This window comes from Malania oleifera, chromosome 11, assembly GCF_029873635.1.
Source record: "Malania oleifera isolate guangnan ecotype guangnan chromosome 11, ASM2987363v1, whole genome shotgun sequence".
NCBI lineage: Eukaryota > Viridiplantae > Streptophyta > Magnoliopsida > Santalales > Ximeniaceae > Malania > Malania oleifera.
Window position 1 is genome coordinate 32,462,882 of NC_080427.1, and position 24,232 is coordinate 32,487,113.

The 24,232-nt window shown below is 35.3% G+C and overlaps 2 protein-coding genes across 2 annotated transcripts; both read left to right on the forward strand.

Annotated features, from left to right (window-relative positions):
- Nucleotides 1-1,910: 1,910 nt before the first annotated feature.
- Nucleotides 1,911-4,591, forward strand: LOC131168253 (UPF0481 protein At3g47200-like). Its single transcript, XM_058127555.1, has 2 exons — nt 1,911-2,098; nt 2,849-4,591. The coding sequence occupies exons 1-2, from the start codon at nt 1,984-1,986 to the stop codon at nt 4,186-4,188; spliced, it is 1,455 nt and encodes a 484-aa protein (XP_057983538.1). The 5' UTR covers nt 1,911-1,983; the 3' UTR covers nt 4,189-4,591.
- A 13,437-nt stretch (nt 4,592-18,028) lies between these two features.
- LOC131167454 (UPF0481 protein At3g47200-like) lies at nt 18,029-23,455 on the forward strand (the record flags this gene model as incomplete). The annotated part of the gene is made up of 2 exons (XM_058126259.1): nt 18,029-18,052; nt 21,986-23,455. Coding segments are annotated over 2 exons (1,494 nt in total), but the record flags the coding sequence as incomplete, so codon positions are not given.
- Nucleotides 23,456-24,232: the final 777 nt, after the last annotated feature.

Consider the following 24,232-nt stretch of genomic DNA (forward strand, 5'->3'; position numbering starts at 1 on the left):
CATTCACTAATAACTTAATTTTTTGTAGTGTCGAGAGAGGGTCTTAGATGGGTTAGAATATTTTGCCATCAAATAGGATGATAATTGATTGATAGCATGATTAGGATTTGGGATTGGACTGGTTAGGTGAGTCAGATGCCTTAGTGTATTCTTCTTGGGTGAATTCTTCTTCTTTTTAAGTATTTAGTTGATTTAATTTTATTTGTTTTTTTTATGTTTATTTTTGGATTCAAAATCCACCACTTTTCTTGATTTTCAAATAATTTAGAATTAGAATAATGTCAATAGTTAATAGGTAAATAGTCCTCATGGGTTCGACATCATTCTTTATGACTATATTACTTGTTACGATTTGGTAGACTTGCGAATTTCACAAGTTTTTGGCGCCGTTTTGCGGGACTATTTATTTTCTATTACTTTTGATACCAACTAGCTCTAGGTCAATTTGATTTTTCTTTATCTTAGTCTTAATTTTTAATTTTTTCATTATATTTTTCTTTTATTTTTCAGGCTTCCCAAGTTGTGCATGAGACGTACTCCATTTGGGCTTTCAGATTGGATCCGTATGATGGGTCATGGGTTATGGGTCAATGGATCGGACCCAATCCAACAAGTCGGGTTAACGAGTCAGAGCCAATCCATTGGGTGGGGTCAACAGGACAAAATATCATAAATTAATTTCATATCACAATTATTTCAAGTCATTGGAATTATGAAATTAATGGTCAATAAAACCAACCTTAGTCTTCAACTCCTTCAATCTTCAACTCCAATGTCAGCTCTTCAGGTCTTCTTTAATTATGTCTGCAATCCTCAAATCTCAAATTCTAACTTTTGAAACTGCAAAACCTCTAAATTCTGCTACCATTCAATTCTCCAGCAATTTTCTCAAACTTTGGATTCACTCTAGGTTGCAATGAGAATTCTCTATTTTACCTCACAAATTGCTTTCTATATCTTGTCACTATATGATTATGTGTGAGACTTGATTGTCTATTTTAGTGTTTTTTGAGAATGCATCTATTTATAAGCTTAGGGAACTAATCACCTTAATGTTGATTAGTCAATCAACACTAAATATATCAATCACCATTTAACTCAATTTCCCACACTTCTCATATGTTTATTCGTTGATATATATGTTTGAATTTTAGAACTTGAAGATGTTGGCCCATCTTTTATTTTTTTTTCTATTTTTTTTTTAATTTCCAATGAACAAATTCAATTTTTTTTTCTTCATTTTATAAAATAATTTTTTTTAAAATTTTATTATATAAGTCCTGGACAAATTGGGGTGTCTACACCTATTACTCTAGTAAATTAATTAATTGATTGTTCAAATGACCTAGCATACTATAGTTTATTAAATTAAGAGAGGGGAAAAAAAAAAAAAAGTAGTACTCCATGGATAATGAGATAGATATGCATTATATCATTGATATGCATCATATTCAAGCGTACGTTTTCCTTCACGTGTATGTATGACGTCGTGTTGAGAAGGCTGTATTTACTAGCACCGACAAGCTGGCTATGTAACTCACCGGTGTATTGATCAATCATATATATATATATATATATATTCGATTCTTTGCTTCTGCTGCCATAGTTGAAACCTTGGGGGCCAGCCTGCCTTTATTAATTTTGTTAATTATAGCTTGCCTCACATTCTATCTGCATGCGTCAGCCCATGACGGGATGGAGATTCCATTTGAAAGCAAGGCATGCTAGCTTTAATTTGTCTTTGCAGCTCTGCAGTGCGTGCTGTCTCCAGCATGTCCTGTGGGGTTCATGTCGCCGACAGAAACAAAATATAAAAATAAAGACCCTATTCCAAGAAATCCAAAAAATCGAAGAGATGTTCTTGATACCATTCTCACTTGGGAAGGAAATTGATCGAAGTTCACTCTTATAAATAGCTGTGCATGCATGCCGTACAATAATGGCGGATGCTGATCGACAAAGGCTGTGATATATACATTCATCATGGAGGATGTGCCCGCTACAACAAGGAAAGCGTCTCCAGCGGCGGCGGGAGCCGGCCGATCCGCGACGGGAAATGATCATCACGACTTTCTTAATATAGTAATCCAACAAGAAGGTTCAATTTTTCCTTTTCTATATATATTTTTTCTTTTTGACACAATACATGCATGGTGAAGGATCAGAAATTTTTAAAAAATTGGATGGAGAGCACATATGGTATGCATGAATAAGATTGAAATGCAATAAAAAATTGAATGGAGAGTACATATATGTTATTTAGATTTTTTAAAAATCCTAAATAAATCCACTCTTTATATGTAGTATATATATATATATATATATATATATATATATATATATATATAATTGATTTAATATGATTTTGTCATCTATATATATATCAAGAATAATTAATATTTACCCCCGGGCACTGGCTGAGGTGGTAAGGGCAACCCGCCTGAGCTTGTGACCCAAGTTAGCTGCTCGGGATCGAATCCTGCTGCTTTGAGCAAATCCCGATTTACCTTCCAGCGGGGCCTTGGGGTGGATTTTGTGGGGCGTGGGATTAGTCTTGGCCGAGTTGCATTCCAGGGTAATCTGGTAGAGGCCGGCTGAGGATACCTGACGTAATAAAAAAAAAGAATAATTAATATTTTTTATATAATTTATTTATTCCAGTGTAGCATGAAAATTAGGTCTTTGGAAAGACCACCGTCATGCTCTTTCTATCAAATCCTTCTATTCTGTCTAAAAAAATTATCAAATAATGAGACATGTGAAACTTGCTATGCGATTCCTATTTAATGTGATTTCTTATTGGAAAACTGTTTATTATTTCCTCATTAATAAATTCTAAAAACCGAAGGTGCTGGCCCACCATCAACCACCACCAGCACAAAGGAGTGGTTAAAATACCTGATGAACGGCGATCACGAAGGCGACGCAGCAGCGCCGGAAAATGTCCCATGCAGGACCCGAATTCAGAGAGTTCCCAAAATGCTTCGCGAGGTGAAAGCCAACAGAAAATGCTTCTCTCCCGGCGTCGTCTCCTTTGGCCCTTTCCACAGTGACAAAGAACTCCAAGTAACGGAGAAGACCAAAATGAAATGGGCGCGACATTTCATCTCCCGCAGCAGTACGACAAACGTCGACGAGTTCTACGCGAGCGTAGAAAAGACAGCCAAAACCACCAGACACTGCTACGAGCACGGCTCCACCGACCCCTTCGACGACGACGCCTTTTCCCGGATGATGTTCCTCGACGGCTGCTTCATTCTCCAGTTCGTTGACTGCTGCGCCGGCGAGACGGGCGATGACATGAACATGAAGAGCCACGACGTCGCTTTCGTCACTCGCGACCTGTTCTTGCTGGAAAACCAGATCCCCTTCGAGGTGCTCAAGTGTTTGATGATCTTGAGATACGGAGGTTTCGCAGAAGGAATGCCGATCCTGCAGAAGTTCATTAAACAGCGGTTTCAGGTGGAACCGATGAGCCACCCGGTCGACCCGCTCCACCTGCTCGACCTTTTGCGCACGAACCTCCTCGGTACGGAGGGCCCGCCGAAGGTGAAATTGGCTGTGAAGGGAAGCCGGCGGTCCTTCCGATCCGCATCGGAGCTCAAATCGAAGGGGATCCACTTCCGGCGGAGCAAAACGGCGTGCTTGAAGGACGTGAACTTCAAAGGGAATTACCTCTACGGGCTGCTGTGGCTTCCGGCGATCGTGGTGGACGATTCTACCAAGTCCACGTTCCTGAATTTGATAGCTTACGAGACCTGCCCCGACGCTCCGGACGACTCGGGCGTCACCTCCTACATCGTGTTCATGGATTCGCTGATCGACCATGCCCGGGACGTGGAGGAGCTGCGGTCGCGGAACATACTGGTGAACTTTCTGGGGAGCGACGAGGAGGTGGCGACGCTGTTCAATGAGATCGCAACGGACTTGGTGCCGAACATGAAGACTTACGATTACGTTAGTTCGCATATCGGAACGTACTACAGCCAGAAGTGGAAGTCGTGGACGGCGCAGGTGCTGCACGATCACTTTAGCAGCCCTTGGACGGCCATTGCATTTTTGGCGGGGATGCTTGCCATCTCCCTGAGTGTGATTCAGACGTACTATACGATCTCTCCTTCCCCGGACTGCACGGATACTATTTGTGAGCTTATCAGGAATAATACCATTAAACTATCTCAATCTTGAGTTTGGATATATGATAGAGTTAGAGAGTGGAATTAACTAAGAGATCGAGTGTGAGTGGGTTATTTTCTAGAGAGGCTAAGGGGAGGCTGCTGCACCATTATCTTTCTTTTGTTCCATTCGAGGGGAAAGTGCGCAAGGTTCCTGTTTTTTTTTTTGGGCGAGTTTTGCATTAGCTAAATAAAGGTGCCGACACTTTCTTGGTTTTTCTATATTTGGGGGAGATTAAGAATTAACCCACGCCATTTTATTTCTGACTGGTGTGAAAGTTTTTTGTTCCATTCAAGGAGATAGTGTGAAAGGTCTTGTCTTGTTTTGTCTTTTTTTTTTTTTCCCTCTATGTAGTTTAATTTTGTTTTTTGGGTGAGTTTTGCATTATCTAAATAAAGGGTGCGACACTTTTTTTTTTTTAAGTTTCCTTTATATTTGGGAGAGATTAAGAATATGACATTTTTATCTTTGTTTGGTGTAAAAGAGAAGTGTTTTATTCGAAGATAAAGACTGGTGAGAGGGTGAATTAGTCCAAACCTCCAACAAAAGAAGTTAAAGAGCAAATGTCATGTTCAATGCTTTCAAACTACATATAAACCCCAAAACAAAGCGTTAAAAGAAATCAAAAGAAAGAAAAACAAAGCAAAAAGAACAACAAACAAAATAAAATAAAAGCAATTATACGGAGCAAAGCAAATCTTTGCTTTTTAGAGGGTATACATTACAGCTACGAGATTGGATAGATTGGATCAGCATAAACCTAAGAAATTGAATAACCATTCAAAAAGAAAGAGATGAGTTGTTTTCATGTTTAATTTCTTATTAATTATTTCTAAAAAATGGATGAGATGAATTGTTTTCATGTTTAATTTCTTATTAATTATTTCGTTTTAGTTCTTAATTAGAAAAATAATTTATTTAACTTGAGTTGAATTTCTTCTCTCTTGAAAAAAAATCAAAGAATTAAAGAAAAGTACAGATGTTAAAATGAACTTTGGGGCCTCCTTTTGTCTCTCATTTTCATGTTTCCCATCCATGTCTAGCTTGATTAATAATGCAGCTTGAGAAATTAATAAGTAAATAGATATTTATTCATAAAATTCCATTGAATTTGAGTAAAACCCATTTGATTAAATTTAAATATTTATATTGTACACAATTGTATAAATAGTATACAGATTTTATATACTAATTGAGTATTCTCTAAATTTTATTTCACCATATCTGTTATTGAATATTGTAAAGCTAAACACAAGTGCCAATTTTTTATTATTTCTCTTTAGTTGTGTCTTTTCGGTAGCAAAGTTTAAAATTTTTTCTCAAGCTTCATTATCATTTTTTGTTTTGTTTTTGATTGATTGAGAATCAATATTGGGTTTGGACTACACAAAAACAGATAATCGATATTCTATTTCATACTACTTCCTACCTCTCCCACAATTCAAATACATACACACACACACACAGATATATATATATATATATATATATATATATGTGTGTGTGTGTGTGTGTGTGTGTGTTTCATACTCCTTTTTGCTTCTCTTACAATTCAAGCTTGAATATCTTAAACACCATTTTTGGAAATTCTTTAAGTATTAGTGTTGAAATATTTGAATCGGGTGAATTGACAGAAAATGATTCATGTAGCCGCCCTCATCTAATGGGACTTAAGCCTTGTTATTTTTGTTGTATTTTCCTTCTCTATTTATCTTCCAAACAATCAGAGCATTAGAAATTGGTAAAACTTTTGGGGGCTAAATTTACCAACATGTTAAGATTCCCAAATCAATTTGGATTTCTAATTAATGTGCTAAGATTCCCAAATCAATTGAAATTCTATTAAATGTTAGGATTATTTAATATTGGGATTTTTATTTAATGTGTTATAATTTTCGAATCAATTAGCTAGGATTGAGTCCATAAAAGACTTGGATTGGATATTTTACATTCCTAAAAGGAGTATGGTTACCTACCCTATATATGTATGTGTAATCTTATGGGGGTTTTTTCATTCAAGCAATGACATCATCCATAACCTTAGGATAATTTGGAAGTAGATCCCCTCGTAGTATCAACCCTATTTTCTCTTACTGTTTATTTTTTTTTTCTTTCAATTTTCCGAATTTCTCTACCAATAATAAAACCCTAGGGTCTTATCACAACACAAACAAATTGAATATCTTCAAATTTAATCCAAGAAAAAAGTTATACACATGCATACAAGGATAAGTATGCAAATATAATATGTTGAAACTTTCCTCCTTGCTCAAGGCACCTTTCTACCTGCAAAGGTTTTTGCACAGTAACTAGATATTAGGGATGCAGCTGCAAATATTTGATACAATTACTTAGAATAACATGCACTAGCTTAAAAGGCAATAAGATATGCAGAAGGGGATACAATAAAAGATCTGTTTAAAGTAGACTGCAGGAATTATTTGAGTTTCAACGTCAATAGATTTTGTTTGAATTCCAAGGCATGCAAAGACCTAATGAGGGGAAGAAACAAAGAGACAGATAAATTTCCATACATTGGAAGAAATATACCACACCTTAGGCATGGACGTCTCCCAATGACAAATTGTTTCTCCCCTCTATTTGCATAAGAAAAATGAAAATTAATTAATGGGCTAACAGCAGAGGAGTTCAGCAGTGATCTCAAAAAACAATAAAAGAATATGAGCAGATGAAACGTGCAGGGATGTTCTCTCTTAATTCATGATGGAACAGATTACTCCGCCTTTACTTTAGTCTCATGTGTTAAAGCCCACTTTCCCACACTTAAGAGTCAAATCTACATCATAGTTGCAGGTCATGAGAGTCCAATATTCCATACAATCGGCTTCATGGAATTGATGTTTATTTACCAAAATGTGAATAAATCTCAGTTAATAAATACCTAGTTCATAGAAAAACTATCATAAATATCTGCATAAATGACAATACTATGCTTACATTTAACTATTTGATACGACACACAATGATTAAAGTTACCTTATTGCAATTTTTGCCACAATTAGTAGCTGCTAATTGTCAATCTTAAATCTCCTTTGAAAACAAGTACTTACAAAAAGAGTAATCTCCTGTTTTATTGCAATTAAATCATGAACACTCGCCATTCTCTGGTTTGAATTGCACTTTACTTGACTCTTGAACAATAGAGAAATTATCAGACTAGTTTTGCATGAATCTCGTGGATTGGATCACATTTTCAAACTCTATACGATGCAAATCTCAGGAGCAAAGAAACATTCTTTTTAAAACATGTATGGAGTCAAAAGGCACAATTTTAATGATTAACACCTATTTTAAACAAACTGTTTGAATGAACACGCTAAAGAAGTCAAAAAGAAGAAAAGCACAGTTCACAAATATAAAAAAAAAATGTTCATTTGCAACCAGATATCACACATATCAAACAAAAAATTGTACATCAATTCAATTTCATAAAAAAAATTCAAGAACTCCTTGAAGTATAAAGAAACCCTCCTACATAATGCAATTTACATTACGAAAAAATTGCCCAAAGTCTATAGGCATTAACAAAAAATCTAACTTAGGTTTAAGCCAATCTGTACATTGATAGACCCTAAATGTCAAGAATTCTTACTTTTGATGGCTTGAGTTAGTTACTAGGCTCTTGTACTTATGGAAGAAGCTGGAAATTTCATATTTATGGATATTGTCGAAAATACACTTAAAACAGCCTGAGGTTTTTTGTTATGGATTTTTTTCTTATTGAACTTGGAAGTGAGAAATGAAGAGAAGACTAAAAATAGGAAATTTATTTGCAAAATTAGAGTTCTTAAAGTTAAGATGACATTAAAAAAGGTAAAAAGCGGGAAATCTATAAGACCCAAAAAAAAAAAAAAATACCAATTGAAGTTTGGAAATGTTTACGAGATAAATTAAGGAAATATTTTGTTAACTAATTTATTCAATATTATTATAAAAACCAAGAGAATGCTAAAAGGATGGAGAAAAAAGTATGTTAGTACCTTTATACATAAACAAAGGTGAAATTCAAAATTATAATAACTATCATGGAACTAAGATTGTGGAGTCATACAATGAAAAAAGTTATTGAAAAAGTTTAGGAAAAAGAAAGGAGACATGCATATAGTTTTTATTGACCTATAGAAAATTTATAAAAGAGTACCTAGGGAACTTCTTTGGTGGTTTTTTTTTTTTTTTTTTTAAATGGTTGGCGATAGATATATTGAGGTTATTAAGGATACGTATGATAGAGCAGTGACAAGCGTTAGGATTGTAGGAAAGGAATCTAGAGATTTTTCAATCACAATAGGTGTACATCAAGGTTTTGATTTGAGTCATTTTTTATTATAAACTTACAAAGAATATTCAAATGAGATCCCTTGGTGTATGTTGTTTGCGGATGATATCGTGCTGATTGATGATAGCGGGAGCAGAGAAGAATCTAAACTGGAGCTTTAGAGAGTCACGTTAGAGGCTAAAGGGTTTAGGATATGTAGGAATAAGACAATATATATGAATCTAATTTCAATAATATAAGGTGTTGTAGACACCCCATTTTTTCTCAGGCCCAATATAACAAAATTTTTATTATTATTAATATTACCATTATTTTTATTATTTTATTATTATTACTATTATCACTATTTATTACTCTTTTATTATTATTATTATTATTATAACTATATTATTATTATTATTATTATTATTATTCACATTGTTATTATTACTTCATTTTTATTTTTATTTTTATTTTTTGCTATAATTATTATTATTATTATTATTATTATTATTATTATTATTATTATTATTATTATTATTTTATTATTGTCATTTAGTATTTTTTACTATTACTATTAGTATTATTATTATTACTAGTCTTATTATTATTATTATTTTATTGATAGTATCTTTATTATTTTTACTTTTACTACAATTATTTATTATTATTATTTATTATCATTATTATTACCTTATTGATTTTATTATTATTATTATAATAATTATTATTACTATTACTATTTTTATTATTACCATAATAGTAAAAGAAGAAAAAGAAAAGAAAAAGAAAAATAAAATCAAAAAGGAAGTTTTTTTTAGGGTTTACAGAATTTTTTTTATATAAGGGGGGCATAGCCAAGCCAAAGGGGGGAAGCACAGACCAAAGAAAAAAAAAAACCTTACCTTGCAGTCTCGTCCCGTAGCAATGGAGTCGTTGGCGTTTGCGCAGTTAACTAGATGAAACCAATCGAGCAGCGATTTCTTATCCGATCAATACGAAACTTTACGAAGTCTTTTATAACCCTTTTATCTTAATTCTCACCATTCAGATTCTTCTTTTGAGTTTTCTTCCTTTGTGTTAATTTCTTGCACAGCCGTATCACCGCCGCAGCAGTGGAGTCATCGGCGCCTGTGCATCTAATTGGACGAAGCCAATCGAGCGGCGATTTCTTATCCGATCAATGCGAAATTTTACCAGGTTGTTTCTGACCCTTTCGTCTTAATTTTCACCATTCAGATTATTATTTTGAGTTTTACAACTTCATTTTAATTTATTGCACAGCAGTCTCACTGCCGCAGCAGTGGAATCGTCGGCGTCTGTGCATTCAACTAGATGAAGCCAATCAAGCGGCGATTTCTTATCTGATCGATCTGAAACCTTACTCGGTTGTTTCTAACTCTCTCTTGTTAATATTTACTGGTTAGATTAATTTTTTTGAGTTTCGTAATTTTATCTTCATCTCTTGGACAGCTTGCCCACACACAGCAAGCACACACTTGCACGTATTCATTGGTGTTTTATTTCTTGTATATACTTACTGTGTTGTATTAAATTATTGTGGTAGGTTTTGTTTGTTTTGTTTTAGTATTTAAGGTTTATATGTGTGTTATATCTGTGTATGAATTAAATAAATAGTACTCGTAAGATTTTCAGTGGCTGTGTATATTAAATAATTAATAATGTTCTTGTAGGATTTTGAATATCATAATATTTGTTTTTATAGTTAATATTCATATTTATATTTTTGTTATATTATTATTGTAAAGTTTTTATTATAGAAATTTGTCTAAAGTTAAGATTTTTACTGCATATATAATATTGTTGTAAGATTTTTAATGTTTGTTTAGTTGATATTCATGCTTGTGTTTTGAATGCACATGTTATTTAATAGCGATTGTTATTATTGTAAAATTGTTATGGTTAAAACTTATTATTTAATATTCAATTTTAAATTTTTGTTGTATCCATTGTAAATGTTGAATGATGTATTATCAAGGTAGGGTTTTTACATATTTAGTAGTAAGGTAATATTACATATTTAGTAAATTAGGATCTTAAGCTTGGTGTTTTATTGATATTATATGTAAATTAATAATTTTAGTTATATGTATATCACATATTAGCATATTGGAATATATTACATATTTAGCATTTTTGTATTTTTTTTAATGTTATATATTTAGTGATTTAGGGTTTAATAGATATTATATATTTAGTAAATTAGCATTTTAATCACATGTTTAGCATCAATTATTTTTTTAGTATATTAATATAGTTAGTATTAATTATTAGTATCTTAACATATGTAGTATCAACTATTTTTAGTATATTAATATATCTAGTATTATTATTCATTTTTAAATGTTAAGTATTACGTATATTTAATATATTAATATTTCATTACTTACTATAGTGTTTTTCAGTATATATATAGAGTCATGTATTCTATTATTATTATTATTATTATTATTATTATTATTATTATTATTTTAGCCTTACTTATTAGAGTATTAATATTTATCATTATTTTTGTCGTGATTATTATTTTTGTTTATATCATATATTGTGTTATTTTTACTATTATATATTTGTATTAATTTAACATTTTTTATTTTTATTATTTATTTTCTTAACTTTATTATTTTTTATCCCTATGATTTTATTGCAGGGGTATGAGCCTTCGGGCATCACGTACCTTAAGCTCTGAGGGAATATATATGTATATATTATATTTATTTATTTTTCATGTGTATTTATAAATTCATAAAAATGAGTAATTTAAAGATTTATTAGATTAACTTAGGGATAATTTCAAATTAATTAGGTACGTTCGTAAGAATGGGCGTGTAGGGGGTGCTTGTACCTTCCCCTCGTGTAACCGAACTCTCGAGCCTAATTCTGGTAACATAGACCCATTCTACCCCTAACGGGCTACCCCTAACGGGGTAGTAAACATGTGTTTTAACCACACTAAAAGGTTAGTGGCGACTCCGACATTCCCTATTTTTCCTTGAAAATTCAAAATTAATTTTTTATTTCGCTGTCCAGGGCACACGCGCTCCCGGGACGTCGCGACAGGTGTAATAGAGAAGAGAAGATTAAACCTGATAATTAAGAGATTAATAGCACTTATAATGTTTAGATATCTTGGATCTATCATTCAAGAGGAAGGGGAAATTGAAAAAGTTGTAGTACATATAATTAAAATAGGTTGGGTAAAATGGAGGAGTGCGTCAGATGTGTTGTGTGATCGTGGAATACCCTTAAATTTAAAAGGAAATTTTTATAAGACTACTATAAGGTCAACTATACTTTTGGTTCTGATTGTTTGCCAACTAAGAAACAATTTGTATGAAATGTAAAAGTCATTGAAATTCAAATGTTAAGGTGGATAAGTGGTATAAAATAAAAGATAAAGTAAAAATGAGCATAAATGCAATAATTTTGCAATATCGAAGATAAGACTGTTGGGTTATTTCCTTCCATGCGGAGGAAAGCCCAAGTGGGCTTTATTAAAAGCCCAAAGCTCAACCCTTTTAGTGTGAAAACCTAAAGGAAGTTATAAAAAGAGAGGGGAGAAGAGAGGAGCCGTTACTTCTCAAAAGAAAAAGAGAAAAACGTGATTTTTCTTATGCTGCCCAGATTTTATCAAGACTCTGATCCCTCTTATTTTGTGGTCCAATCGAGGGAGGTTTACGACTCAAGGAGTTACAATCTGAAATGTGGAGATCGGATTTGGAGTTCAGGAGTTGGGATTTTTGCCCATGAACAGTAACTACGAATTTGGTATATTCCCTCAAATTCTCTTTGTATTTATCGAGATTGTTGATAAATTGATGAGATAAATTTGTATCCTCTAATTGAGATTAGAGAAGACTTTGTGTACCCATTATTTGATTAATAGTGGAGGTTTCAATTGGACTAAGTCCCGTGATTTTTCTTCCTCACACTTGGGAAGTTTTCCACATAAAAGTTGATTGTGTTTTTATGGCTTGGTGTGATTAATTATTTTTCTTATTATTTTCAACATGTATAAAAGTAGAGATACACTATATTTGCTTACATATAGGGGGAAGAATTATTCTGCTGTGGTTGTTTGTTGGGAGAGATATCAACAAAATCTTTTCTTACTAGTTTTGACAACAAGTCTATGATAGCGTGTCCTAAGTGCCTATGTCATAACCAACTAACTTCATTTATTGTTAATAATAATAATAATAATAATAATAATAATAATAATAATAATAATAATAAGTTACTTATTGTGAAGCTAAATTATCAAAAGTAGTAGTATATGCATTTTCATGGGGATCTAGAGAAAAGAATTTTATGATCTGATTTACTTTCAACTATGCATTTATCATCTCCAAATGAAACTTTATATCCTTTTATCACACAATTGACCAATGGTCAACAAATTATGCTTCAAGCCATCAACTAATAGAACATTATCAAAGATCAGAGAAGGATCCTTACCGACCTTACCTACGCCGATGATGCGTCCCTTTGCATTGTCACCAAACGTCAAGTACCCTCCATCCTAGGGAGTGATTGAAGAAAATTTTGCCTTGTCGCTAGTCATGTGTTGTGAGCACCCGCTATCCAAGTACCACCTGTCCTTTGAAGAGGATGATCTCAAATACATCTACAAGATAGACTAAGTAATTGACACTAGTCCCTAAATTCTGTTGGTTCCATGGGGGTTAGTGACTGGATCACCCTTAACTACACCTTTCTAATTTTTGCACGTCTATTTCTAAGTGGACAATCAAATTGAATGTGACCGATTTGCTTGCATTTAAAACATTTCATTCTACACTTAGGATCTTTAGGTGCAATTTGATATTTTGATTCACGTGTAAAATGTCCTAAATAAATATTAGGTTGTCTAACATTCTCTGTAACGACCTGCTTAATTTCTATTTTTTTTATTTTACTATGACATTTAAAATACTCTGATACCAAACTGGAATGAACCCAATCATCAACCTAAGCAGCCAGAAGCAGAAATCAAATAAACATGACCATAGGTAATCATATACAATACCAGTGTGCTAACATGTTTCCCAAAATATACACATACGACTGTTTCCCCAAATATCCTCAACTGGTGAGGGTTATACAAAAATATTTCCAAAAATATACTCACTCTCTACTGACAGAGAAGTATTATGGCCCCTCTATCTGCGAGACTAGTCTGCTTACCTACCTGGATCATCTGAAAAATGTTAAAGTAATTGGGATGAATCAATGCTCAGTAAGACGAAATATGTTATTACTAGTGTGTGACAAATGAGTTACAATATTTTGAAAATTTGTTCCTATATAATCATGTATAACTGGATATGTAAATATAGTACAAGTAATAAAATCCATCACCCTTTACATGTTGTTTAATATAACTGTATTGTATGTTACTATTCAAAATACTTCTAATGTACATAAGTATATTCGTTGTTTCTGTAAATCTGTACATACATAATAGTAACTGAAAACTTTCCCTGTGGATAGTTGTGTGTCATGATTTAACCTCTCATGACAGGGCTGTGCGGCCTGTAGGCGGGATCTACCCTGGCTGGCTGACCAGGGTAAACTATTATACTCCCTCGGTCTAATCTGCCCTCCTCAACCCATATCTAAAGGGGAGCCTGTCCACGTCTAGGGCACTATACGATCGACCTACTACCACATATTATCTAAATAGGTGGTTGCACTCATAACTAAAATATCAGTAGTTACGATACCGTGCTCTGTAACTGTATGGTAGAACAGGGTCTGATACTATATAATACATCTCTATATACAACTATCTGATTTACCATGATTTTGAAATAACTGTAATAACCATGACAATGAAATAAATTGTAATTGTATCAACTAAATTTTATGAACTAGGCTGTAATCAGTACATCATGGTACTGAGAACTGTATAATCATAACACTGAAAACTATAAAACATACTTTCGAACTATTTTAATATTCTCAAGCCACACAATACTTCAATACATAATATTTATAATTTAATAAATTGTATAATGTCCTGCTATGAAAATAAACTGGTAAAAATATACATTTCATACTAAAAATCATTTTAAAATTACCTAACATAGCATATTTTCCTTACCTGACTACTGGAAAGCCCCTATGGTATACTGGCCTAACACCCACAAGATTTCCTACACAATACCCTGAAAACAATATTTTCCAGAATAAAATATCATTATTTCTTTTCCTAGATCATTTCCTATAACTGTTAGAAAGCCAAAAATTAACTAAAAGACCATACCCTGAATTTGGGATGAAATCCAACTCGATCCCACCAACGATCCACCCCAGCAAACGTGAAGAGAACTTCACCAGGAACGTCGTGGTGGCTTCAGATCGTCGATCCAACAACTGGCGGGCCGCCCGAAATTGAAGAGAGAAATGGGAGGGGCAGTAGGAGAGAGAAAGGGGAAGTATTTTGCCTTGAAATGTGATAAAAATCTGAGTTTTCACTATTTATAAGGTTGGACTCATCGACAAGACACGTCACCTCTTCGATGAGTTCTTAAGTAAATTCTTCGATGAACTTTACCCTTCGTCGACAAAATTCAGAGTAGTCCAAATCATTCTCTCGATATTTTCTCATCGACGAGGTCCTAAAGACCTTCATCGACGAGATGGGACCTCGTAGACGAGGTCTTGAAGACCTTCGTCGACGAGACGGGACCTCGTAGATGAGGTCCTGAAGACCTTCCTCAACGAATCCCTGTATTCGTCGACAAAGCCTGGATATTCTTGAAATTATTATTACCTCTAAAATGCAATGTCGTTGACGACGAAGCCTACTGCCTCCTTCTGTTCCTGTTTCCATTTTCCTCCCCCTTTATTATTAAAATACTATTATTCTTTGGGTCACTAGATTCTCAACACCATTAAAACCAAGACCCTCTTTACTAAGAGTATTTCTTTGGGCTCCAAGTAGTTTTTCAAAATTGCATTGGCCCTCGGTTAATTTAAAAACAATTTTGGAGCTATCCTCCAATTTTATTTCAAGCTCATTAATTTTCAAATCCTTTTCTTTAAGAATCGAAGCATGAGAATTTTTTTCCATTTCAAATAATTTTGACCAATTTTCGCATTTCTTTTTCAAAAAATCATTTTTCTTGGTCATTTTATTCATTAGTGCAGACACATGAATGTATTCAAATTGCAATTCTCTAAAAGTAGGCATGCTATCAGATTCACAATCATCAGAAAAATAATATGAAGATAAAGAGCAAAAGGACGACACCCCATCATCATGTGCCATCAAGCACAGGTTAGGAACCTCTGAGTCGCTACGGTCTGAGTCTGAGTCTGAGTCACTGCTACTTAGTTTATCCCATGAAGTGCCTGCTTTCATGGATTTCTTCTTTTTCCTAGCATCATTTTTCAGTAGTGGGCAATCCAGTTTGATGTGCCCAACCTTGTTGCAATTGTAGCACGTGAGAGTATTTCATTTTTCTTTTCTTTTACTAGACTCTCCTTTCTCCGTTGCAAACTCCCTATATCTTTTATATGGCTTTCTATTCTTCCTAAAGAATTTGTTGAATTTTCTAGATAACATGGTCATATCATCCTCAGAGTCAGGTTCTGTGATGACCTACTTATTTTCCCATATTTTTAAAAATATATATATAATAATAAAATCAAAATCACCAATCTCAGCTCAGCAGATCATAATGCACCTGGACCTGTGGGTATTAGGGGTACATCAGAACAACCAACGGAAGCCTAGGCAGCAGGAAACATACAATCATATACATCTCAATACCATATATCACAATATAAGACAGAGTCACTACAACCACTGTATTTCAATATATACATCCCAAAAATCATATCTAGGGACATTTCCCCAAAATCTAATTGTCCCTACAAAACTTACCCTTCAAAAAGGGCAGATAACTGCTATAGATCAGCGGGGCTTTTCCCGCTCTCCTATCAGGGGCTTCTGAAAAGTTTATAAAATTTAGGGGTGAGACATCTCTCAGTAAAGGAAATAAACTAATATTAGTGTGTGGCAACATGAGTATTCCGTGTTCTACATATACCATACATAACATATTAGTACTGTTTTGTCAAATCTGGGAAAACATATATATTTCAACACAAGACAAAACATACTGTATTTCCATAAACATATCTCATCTCATACAATAATAATATCACAAAAACATCCTTGGTAGGTTAGCTGGCTGTTGTCATGTATTACCCCCACATGACTAGGTTGTGTGGCCTGAAGACGGGACCTGACAATGGTTGGCTGACCACTGCCAAGTCAAACATACAGTTTGTAAGTCCGATGGGCCTGCCTGACCTGGTCAATACACCAGGGGCGATCACACACACTTCTTAAAAGCCACATTGACCATCCAATCTCACACCACTCCGTACAGCGGTGTTAACACAAATATCATAATCACGAAGACCATGGACACATAGCAACGGTACCATGCAAGTGCTAGCCTAGATCAAGCCAAGCAGGTTCTAATATCATATAATATATACTGAAACCGTGATACATGGATATCTCATATCATAAATTTTCACATTAATCATATCATTTCTCATATATACGTATATCATGAAAATCATTGGCCCGAACGTTGGTATTACACATTTTATCATAGCACAACCCATATGCCGGCAAACCACATCATAGCACAGCCCGCATGCTGGCAAACCACATCATAGCACGGCCCATACGCCAGCATACATTTCATAGCACAGGCCGTACGCTGGCAAATCACATCATAGAACGGCTCATACACCGGCAAACATATCACATATAAAAATCTCGACCCGTACACCGGTTTTGCCATTATAAAAATCCACATCATAAACACAATTCCAGAAATAGTAGTTCATAGCATTCTATACTCATGCCATACCAACAAATTTTCACATATTCAACATACCGTCATTTTAACAGAATTTTCCTAAATATAAATCATATATAAATATATATTCATTTCCTTGAAATTGAATTCTATAATAATATACAAACATTTTTCAAAAAGTACTAGCTTAGTTTATCCCCTTACCTGACTACTGAGAAAGCCCCCAAAACAATCTAGTCTAACTCCCGTAGGATTTCCTCACCAATACTCTGAAAATGAAAACTACCAGTATTAAATTTTAGTATTTTCATGTGTACATCATTTCTTATAACTACCATAAGATCAAATTTGGCTTAAAAAGCATTACCTCAACTTAGGGATGATTTCCTACTTCGTTTTCCCAACGATCCGCTCCGACAAACTCGTAGAGAACTTCACTCGGAGCGTCGTGGTAGCTTCAAATCGTCGATCCAACGAAGATTTAGCCCGAAATCGAAGAGAGAGAAAGAGAGAGAGAGAGAGAGAGAGAGAGAGCGAGAGAGTCGTAGGAGAGAGAGAGGAGAGAGAGAGAGAGAGAGAGAGAGAGGCATTGAAAATGACAAAATATCCCAATTTTTTCACTATTTATACTGTCAGATTCATCGATGAATCCTTCAGTAAATTCATCGACGACTCCCTGTATTCATCGACAAAATTCAGGCTGCCCCAGAACCTCTCTCGGTATTTTCTCGTCGACGAGTTCCTTGTATTCATTGACGAATTCTCTTAGTCCTTCGTCGACGAATCCCCTGTATTCGTTGACGAAGCCCTGATGATCTCCCCTCGGTTATCCCTTCCAAAGTTCAATGTCGTCAACGAACGCGAAGTGTTCGTCAACGAAATCGACTGCTTCCTTTTATTTTCGTTTTTCATTTCCCCTTATTTTATTATTTAAATACCTTTTTTATTCCGGTCGTTACAAGTTCGCTGCATTCATTGGAGGTATTAATGGAGGTTTTCAATGTAGTCATCTTCTTCGCTCTATTATGTTCATTAAGTCTCTTATTTATACCTAGTTCATAGTTGATCAATGAACCTATCAATTCATCTAATGTCATCGCCTTAAGGTCTCCACCCCCATAAATGGTCGTAGTCCTAACTTCCCAAACAGGAGATAGACATCTAAGGATCTTCCTAATCATCTCATATGTAGGATAGGTCTTACCTAATGCATGTAGTAAGTTTATAATGTGTGTGAATCTAGTGTACATACTTTGAATGGACTCACCTACATTCATCCTAAAGGCCTCATATTCACTAGTCAGCATATCTATCCTACCGTCTTTTACATTCCTAGTGCCTTCATATATGACTTCTAATTTATCACAGATTTCTTTTGCAATAGCACATGCCATTACTCTATTAAACTCATTCACATCAAGACCATAATACAAATTATTTATAGTTGTGGCATTCAAACTAATAGCTTTCATATCATCATCATTGTATTCTTCCTTAGTTTTAGGAACTCTAGTCTCACCTTCTATTTTCATAGGAACATAATTTTTCTTAGAGACCATACTCCACACCTTCCAATCTATATTTTGAAGGTAGATGCACATCCTCTGTATTCAGAATGTGTAATTAATACCATTGAAAACCGGAGGTCGTGTGGAAAAGGGTCCCTCAAGGAAAGAGGAAACAGTGCTATGAGGCATCCCAGATCTTTTGCAAATTAACTATTAAGTTTATACTATGTGGCTCAGATACCAATTGTTAGTTTTACCATAATCCCAAGAGAGGGGGGTGAATTGGTATTTTCAAATTTTATCCCCTAGGTCAATCCCTTAACAATAATATTACACAAGCATAGGGTCAATCTAATGCAGCTAAGTAAATCAATATAATTATACAGCAGAAATTAAACTGCACAAAAATTTAGCTAAGCACGCACAACAAAGCAGTAAATAGAGTTGACACCCAGAAATGTTATCGAGGTTCGGCAAATTGCCTATGTTCCCGCCTTGGCTAACAAGTACAAGGATTACCACTATAAGCTCGCTTAACGGGTGAAGTGACACCTAAACAACCAGGTCAATTAGCACAGGGTTGACCTCAACCTTTACAACTAATCCTTTTTGGGCTGGATTACTACCCCGCCATGCTTGGAATATAATAGATTTCTCAATATAACAAGGTACAGTGATTATGCTTTTCAATCAAGCAGATATGTATCAAATGTAATAAATCAAATGCACATAAACTATATAGGTAAGTGTAAGCTCAGTGATTTGTATTTTTGTGCAAGCCAAACTCAACAAGAAATGATTGGAAGAATGCTTAAAAGTGTTCTAATGAAGCTATTTCTTTGAAACAAGTTATATCAAATCTCAATAATGAATCAAAGTTTCAAAGATGTTGCAACAATATTCAAATCAACTCAAAAATATTTTCTTCAATGAAATATGCTCAAGAGTCGTTTGAAAGAATAATATAATTTGTAAAAATATTTGCACAAAAAAATATAACTATAGGAATCTTGCAATAACAATGCAAAGATCCCCAAACTATTAGGTTTTTCCCAACGCAAGAATTACCAAATAAAATCTGTGGGATAAACCTTGCTTAACTCTCCAAAATCAATACCAATCAACCAAGCAAAGTAATGGGAGTATAAGCAATAATAATACGCACTAGCACAACAAGAAGCTCTCACAAAGCTAAGATGAATCAAAAGAATGGATGTATGAGAGTTTTTGGAAGTGTTATAAGCAAAATAGGATTTTGAGTTTGAGAGAATTTTGGTTAATAATGTTTCTTAATATTTTTTTAATCCTCACAAATGAACTCATATTTAAAGACAAAAGCCAAAATATAATTTTTAGGATATTTAGGGAATTATTAGAATTGTTTTAGAATAATTTAGCAAAGTTAACCATGTTTAAAGACTTTTAACCTCGGTAAAAAATATATTCTACCCGAGAGCACCAGTCGACCAAACTTAAGATTTGGTTGACCGAGTTTCACAGTTCGGTTGACCGTGGAGAAAGTGAACTAAGAAGATGGTTAACTAATTTGAGGGTTTCAAAGGCGATTTTTCAAATCTACGCGGTTTGGTTGAGCAAACTGTTTTGAACTATGAAGTTTGGTCGACCAAGCGGTTGGAATCTCCCACGTGAGGGTTCAGTCGACCAGGGCATTGCACATATATTCTTGGTCGGTTGACCGAGGTGTCAATATGTTGACCCAGGGAGGTTCAATCGACCGTACTGTGGTCAAATAGTTGACCACTGGCCAATTCGGTCGACCAAGCTGAATAAGCTTGGTTGTTGGTTGGGTCGGTCGACCAAAAATCCAATTTATTTCATGTTGATCTCTTGATTGTGCAAGTGATAATGTGGACTTATTTGTGCATATGTCTTGGGACCTAAGGTCTCAGTAAGGTCTATTGAGTTTACAATTTATCCTATATGCGTGATATGTAAAGATTTATTATAGATCTCTTTCTTCTAATTACTATTACAGACTTGAATCAAATAATAATGAAATACAATAAAATGATCTTCAGGGTTTTCATACTTTACTTCATGTGTCATGAGTGTATCTGCTAATATAAACCTGCACATGAACTAGATAGCCATCAAATATTTGAGTTTCTATCATTATCAAAACCGGGTGTAACCTATGAGTTCAACAAAGGTCATGAGTGCTCAGCTGTGAGATCCATCCCAAAACTAGAAAAATTGAGTGATTTATAAATATATATCCAATTTTGTGTACATTCTATGAGGATTATTGCGTGCATTTGGGTTTTGGGTTCAAGAGTGTGAGCTGCCAATATTTTGTATTCTACTATTTTATGTAGTGAATACTTTTCATTCGTCTTCGCCCGTGGAATAGGTACACTGCCGAACTACGTAAATCTCTTGTGTCTTGTGTGTGCCATTTTATTTATTTATTTATTACCATTAATTTTTTGTGATCATATTCAACTCCGAATTCTGATCCTACCAGAAATATTATTTATTTTTAGGTCAATTTCTGTAACAATAAACTATGCTCTAAATGTTATATATATGATCCTAATTACTTATATATCCAACACGCAAGGGACTGCAACTTGCCAGCAGCACTATGCGGCACAAGCTTTATTACCACCAGTTTGCAAACTTCAAATGATCTCTTACCTGAGCATTCTTCAGCTTGTGCATTGTATGTGAAGGAAACCCAATGAGAAGGTTATATATCTATTCAGCAAACTATGGTGAAGGATATGTAATATTCCTTGCTTCACAATGTTCATCTCCCTTGCTTCACAATGTTACCACATCGGCATTTTCTCAAGTTCAAGAGTCCCCCACTTATATATATCAAGCAAACTTGAGAGTTGGGACACGTCTTCCTTTGTTTCTCCAAACTTAAATTAAATTCAAAGAGTCCCCACAAGACTACGTACAGATTGATAAAAACGTCTATCCATAGATCGATCAAACAGAGTAATTAGCGAGTGACAATGGATGCTAAGAGGAAGCTGGTGGCCTCAAACGAGGATCCAGTATCCCGTGAACGGTGGGCTCACTTGATATCAAAATCGAAGGAGTCGAAGTCGAACGAATCGCCGCCAGAAATAGGCAGGGTTCCGCATTTGCTACGAGACCGAGCTTCCTCTAAGAAGGCGTACGAGAAATCCTTTAGACCCAGGGTGGCGTCCCTCGGTCCTCACCACCACGGCGATCCCAAGTTGAAGGTGGTGGAGGAGCTCAAGCCCAAGTTCGCGCATCGATTCGTGTCCAATATCATTAAGGCTGCTGCTGGCAAAAAAAATTTCAAAACTCAAGGTACAGATGGAGAACCCAGTCGAGGCCAAATTCACACTTTAATCAAAGAAATTCTTGGTAAGATTTTTGGAGAGATCCAAGAGCTGAAGAAGTGCTATGCGGATGCGAATTCGACAAGCAAGTACAGTGACGAAGATTTGGCGCGAATGTTGTTCCTGGACGGGTGCTTCATTCTGCAGTTCATCGAGAACCGCCAGGGAAGGAACTCCGAAGAACCTCAGATGATGAAGTGTCACTACGAGGCGTTCGTGGGGCAGGACTTGCTCTTGCTGGAGAACCAAGTCCCCTTCAGGGTCCTTCAGATTCTAGCGGAACAAGAAGGTAGTTATCATCGCAGAATGGAGATGATCGTGAATTTCATCTATGACGGTATGATCGCAAAGCCGGAATCAGACGAGGGACACAAATGGTGGGAACCCCAGCCGCCCGCCCATCTCCTCGAGCTGCAGCGAAAAATTTTCCTCAATCACAAACAACACAAGCCAGAGCCAGATGGTGCGGCAAAAATAAACATGCTAAGCACAGCAACAAAACCAGGTGGTGTAGAAGAAGTAAACCAGCGAAACACAACAGCAAAGGCAGCTGGTGACAACCATCAGCGCTCCAATGGAAATTGGAGTTTCCTCGCCTGCATCGATAAGATCGATAAAAAAATATTACCCCAAATATGTCCGCGCTGGGGCAAACGCCAAACTAAATTCAATCGCTTCTCTTACCGCAACGTGAAGGAGCTCGCAGCCGTGGGGATCCAGATGAAATGCAGCAAGACTAGCTATTTAACCGATGTTTCCTTTGATAGTCCCGTTTTCCAGCTGTTCGGCCACTTGAGGCTTCCCCCCATCACTATAGACGACTCGACCGGCCCGAAGCTCCTGAACTTGATCGCCTACGAGATGTGCTCTGAGGTCGCCGACGACGACCGCGGGATCACGTCCTTTGTCTGCTTCCTCGACTCCCTCATCGACCATGCGGACGATGTGAAGGAGTTGAGGAAGGCACGCGTGATCGAAAACCGTCTCGGCAGCGACAAAGAGGTGGCCAAGCTCTTCAACGATATCAGCACCGATCTCGTGCCCAATTCCAGGACTTACAACAAGGTTATGGAGGATATTCAGAGACACTACGACAGTAAGGTAAAGTCATGGATTGCCCTCTTCATTAACCGCTATTTCAGTTCGCCTTGGACTGTCGCAGCCGCTTTGGCTGCCGTTTATGTCATCTTCCTCAACAGTGCGCAGACCTACTTTCAAGTCTTCCCTCGACCCGGTTCTTGTGATCCCATTTGCGACTATATTATTAAAAGAACACACATATGATCATCAGTGAGGCAGCTGAGCAAATCCAAGTCTGGGGAATTCCGATCAAATACAAAATACATATGCATTTTACTTCAAGCTTGAGTTTTTTTTTATACTCATGGAGGAGGTCTCATGTTCAAGTTGTGGATGAAGGAAAATTATACACTTTCCTTTCACCTGTCCATGTACTTCTTTTTGAATATGAGACACGTCATTTGTGCATCCCAGCATAATATTAAAGGAAGTGAAACTCACATATATCGTACATGTCTCGTATTTAAATATAAAGCGCACACAAACACGTATATAATTTCTCATAGAGGGGAATGTAAAGAATAAGATATGACAATTAGCCCCACGTTTGGTTAGATGATGGAATAGGAATAGAAAATATAATGAATGGAATGAAAATTTGAATTGAAATACAACATACAAAATCAAGTGATAAATTAAATTGTATTTTCCTCATTTCCATTCTATTATTACATATCACAAACATACAATAAGTTATTATGTGTTTATTGTGTACTTTCAATGGACCAATAATAAAACTTAGTAAAAAAATTAATCCTATTTGGGCTAAGTCAATTCAAGAATGAGAGTCCAATGTGTAGTTTGAATGGATATTAATCGGAGAAATGTATAACATAATCTTTGCTAGAGCACAATCCTATCTGTTTTGGCATATTTCTTGCTCATATGTCTTTGGCTTAATCAAACATAACGTTCACAAATAGCTAAATAATCATTCAACGTCGTATAAGGGAACTACATACAACAACAACAATGACAATA

Bases quoted from the DNA above. Each gene is read 5' to 3' on its own strand.
- LOC131168253 (XM_058127555.1), top strand. From the start codon at position 1,984: ATGGAGGATGTGCCCGCTACAACAAGGAAAGCGTCTCCAGCGGCGGCG. The intron at 2,099-2,848 runs GTTCAATTTTTC...TAAAAACCGAAG, and splicing joins TATAGTAATCCAACAAGAAG to GTGCTGGCCCACCATCAACC.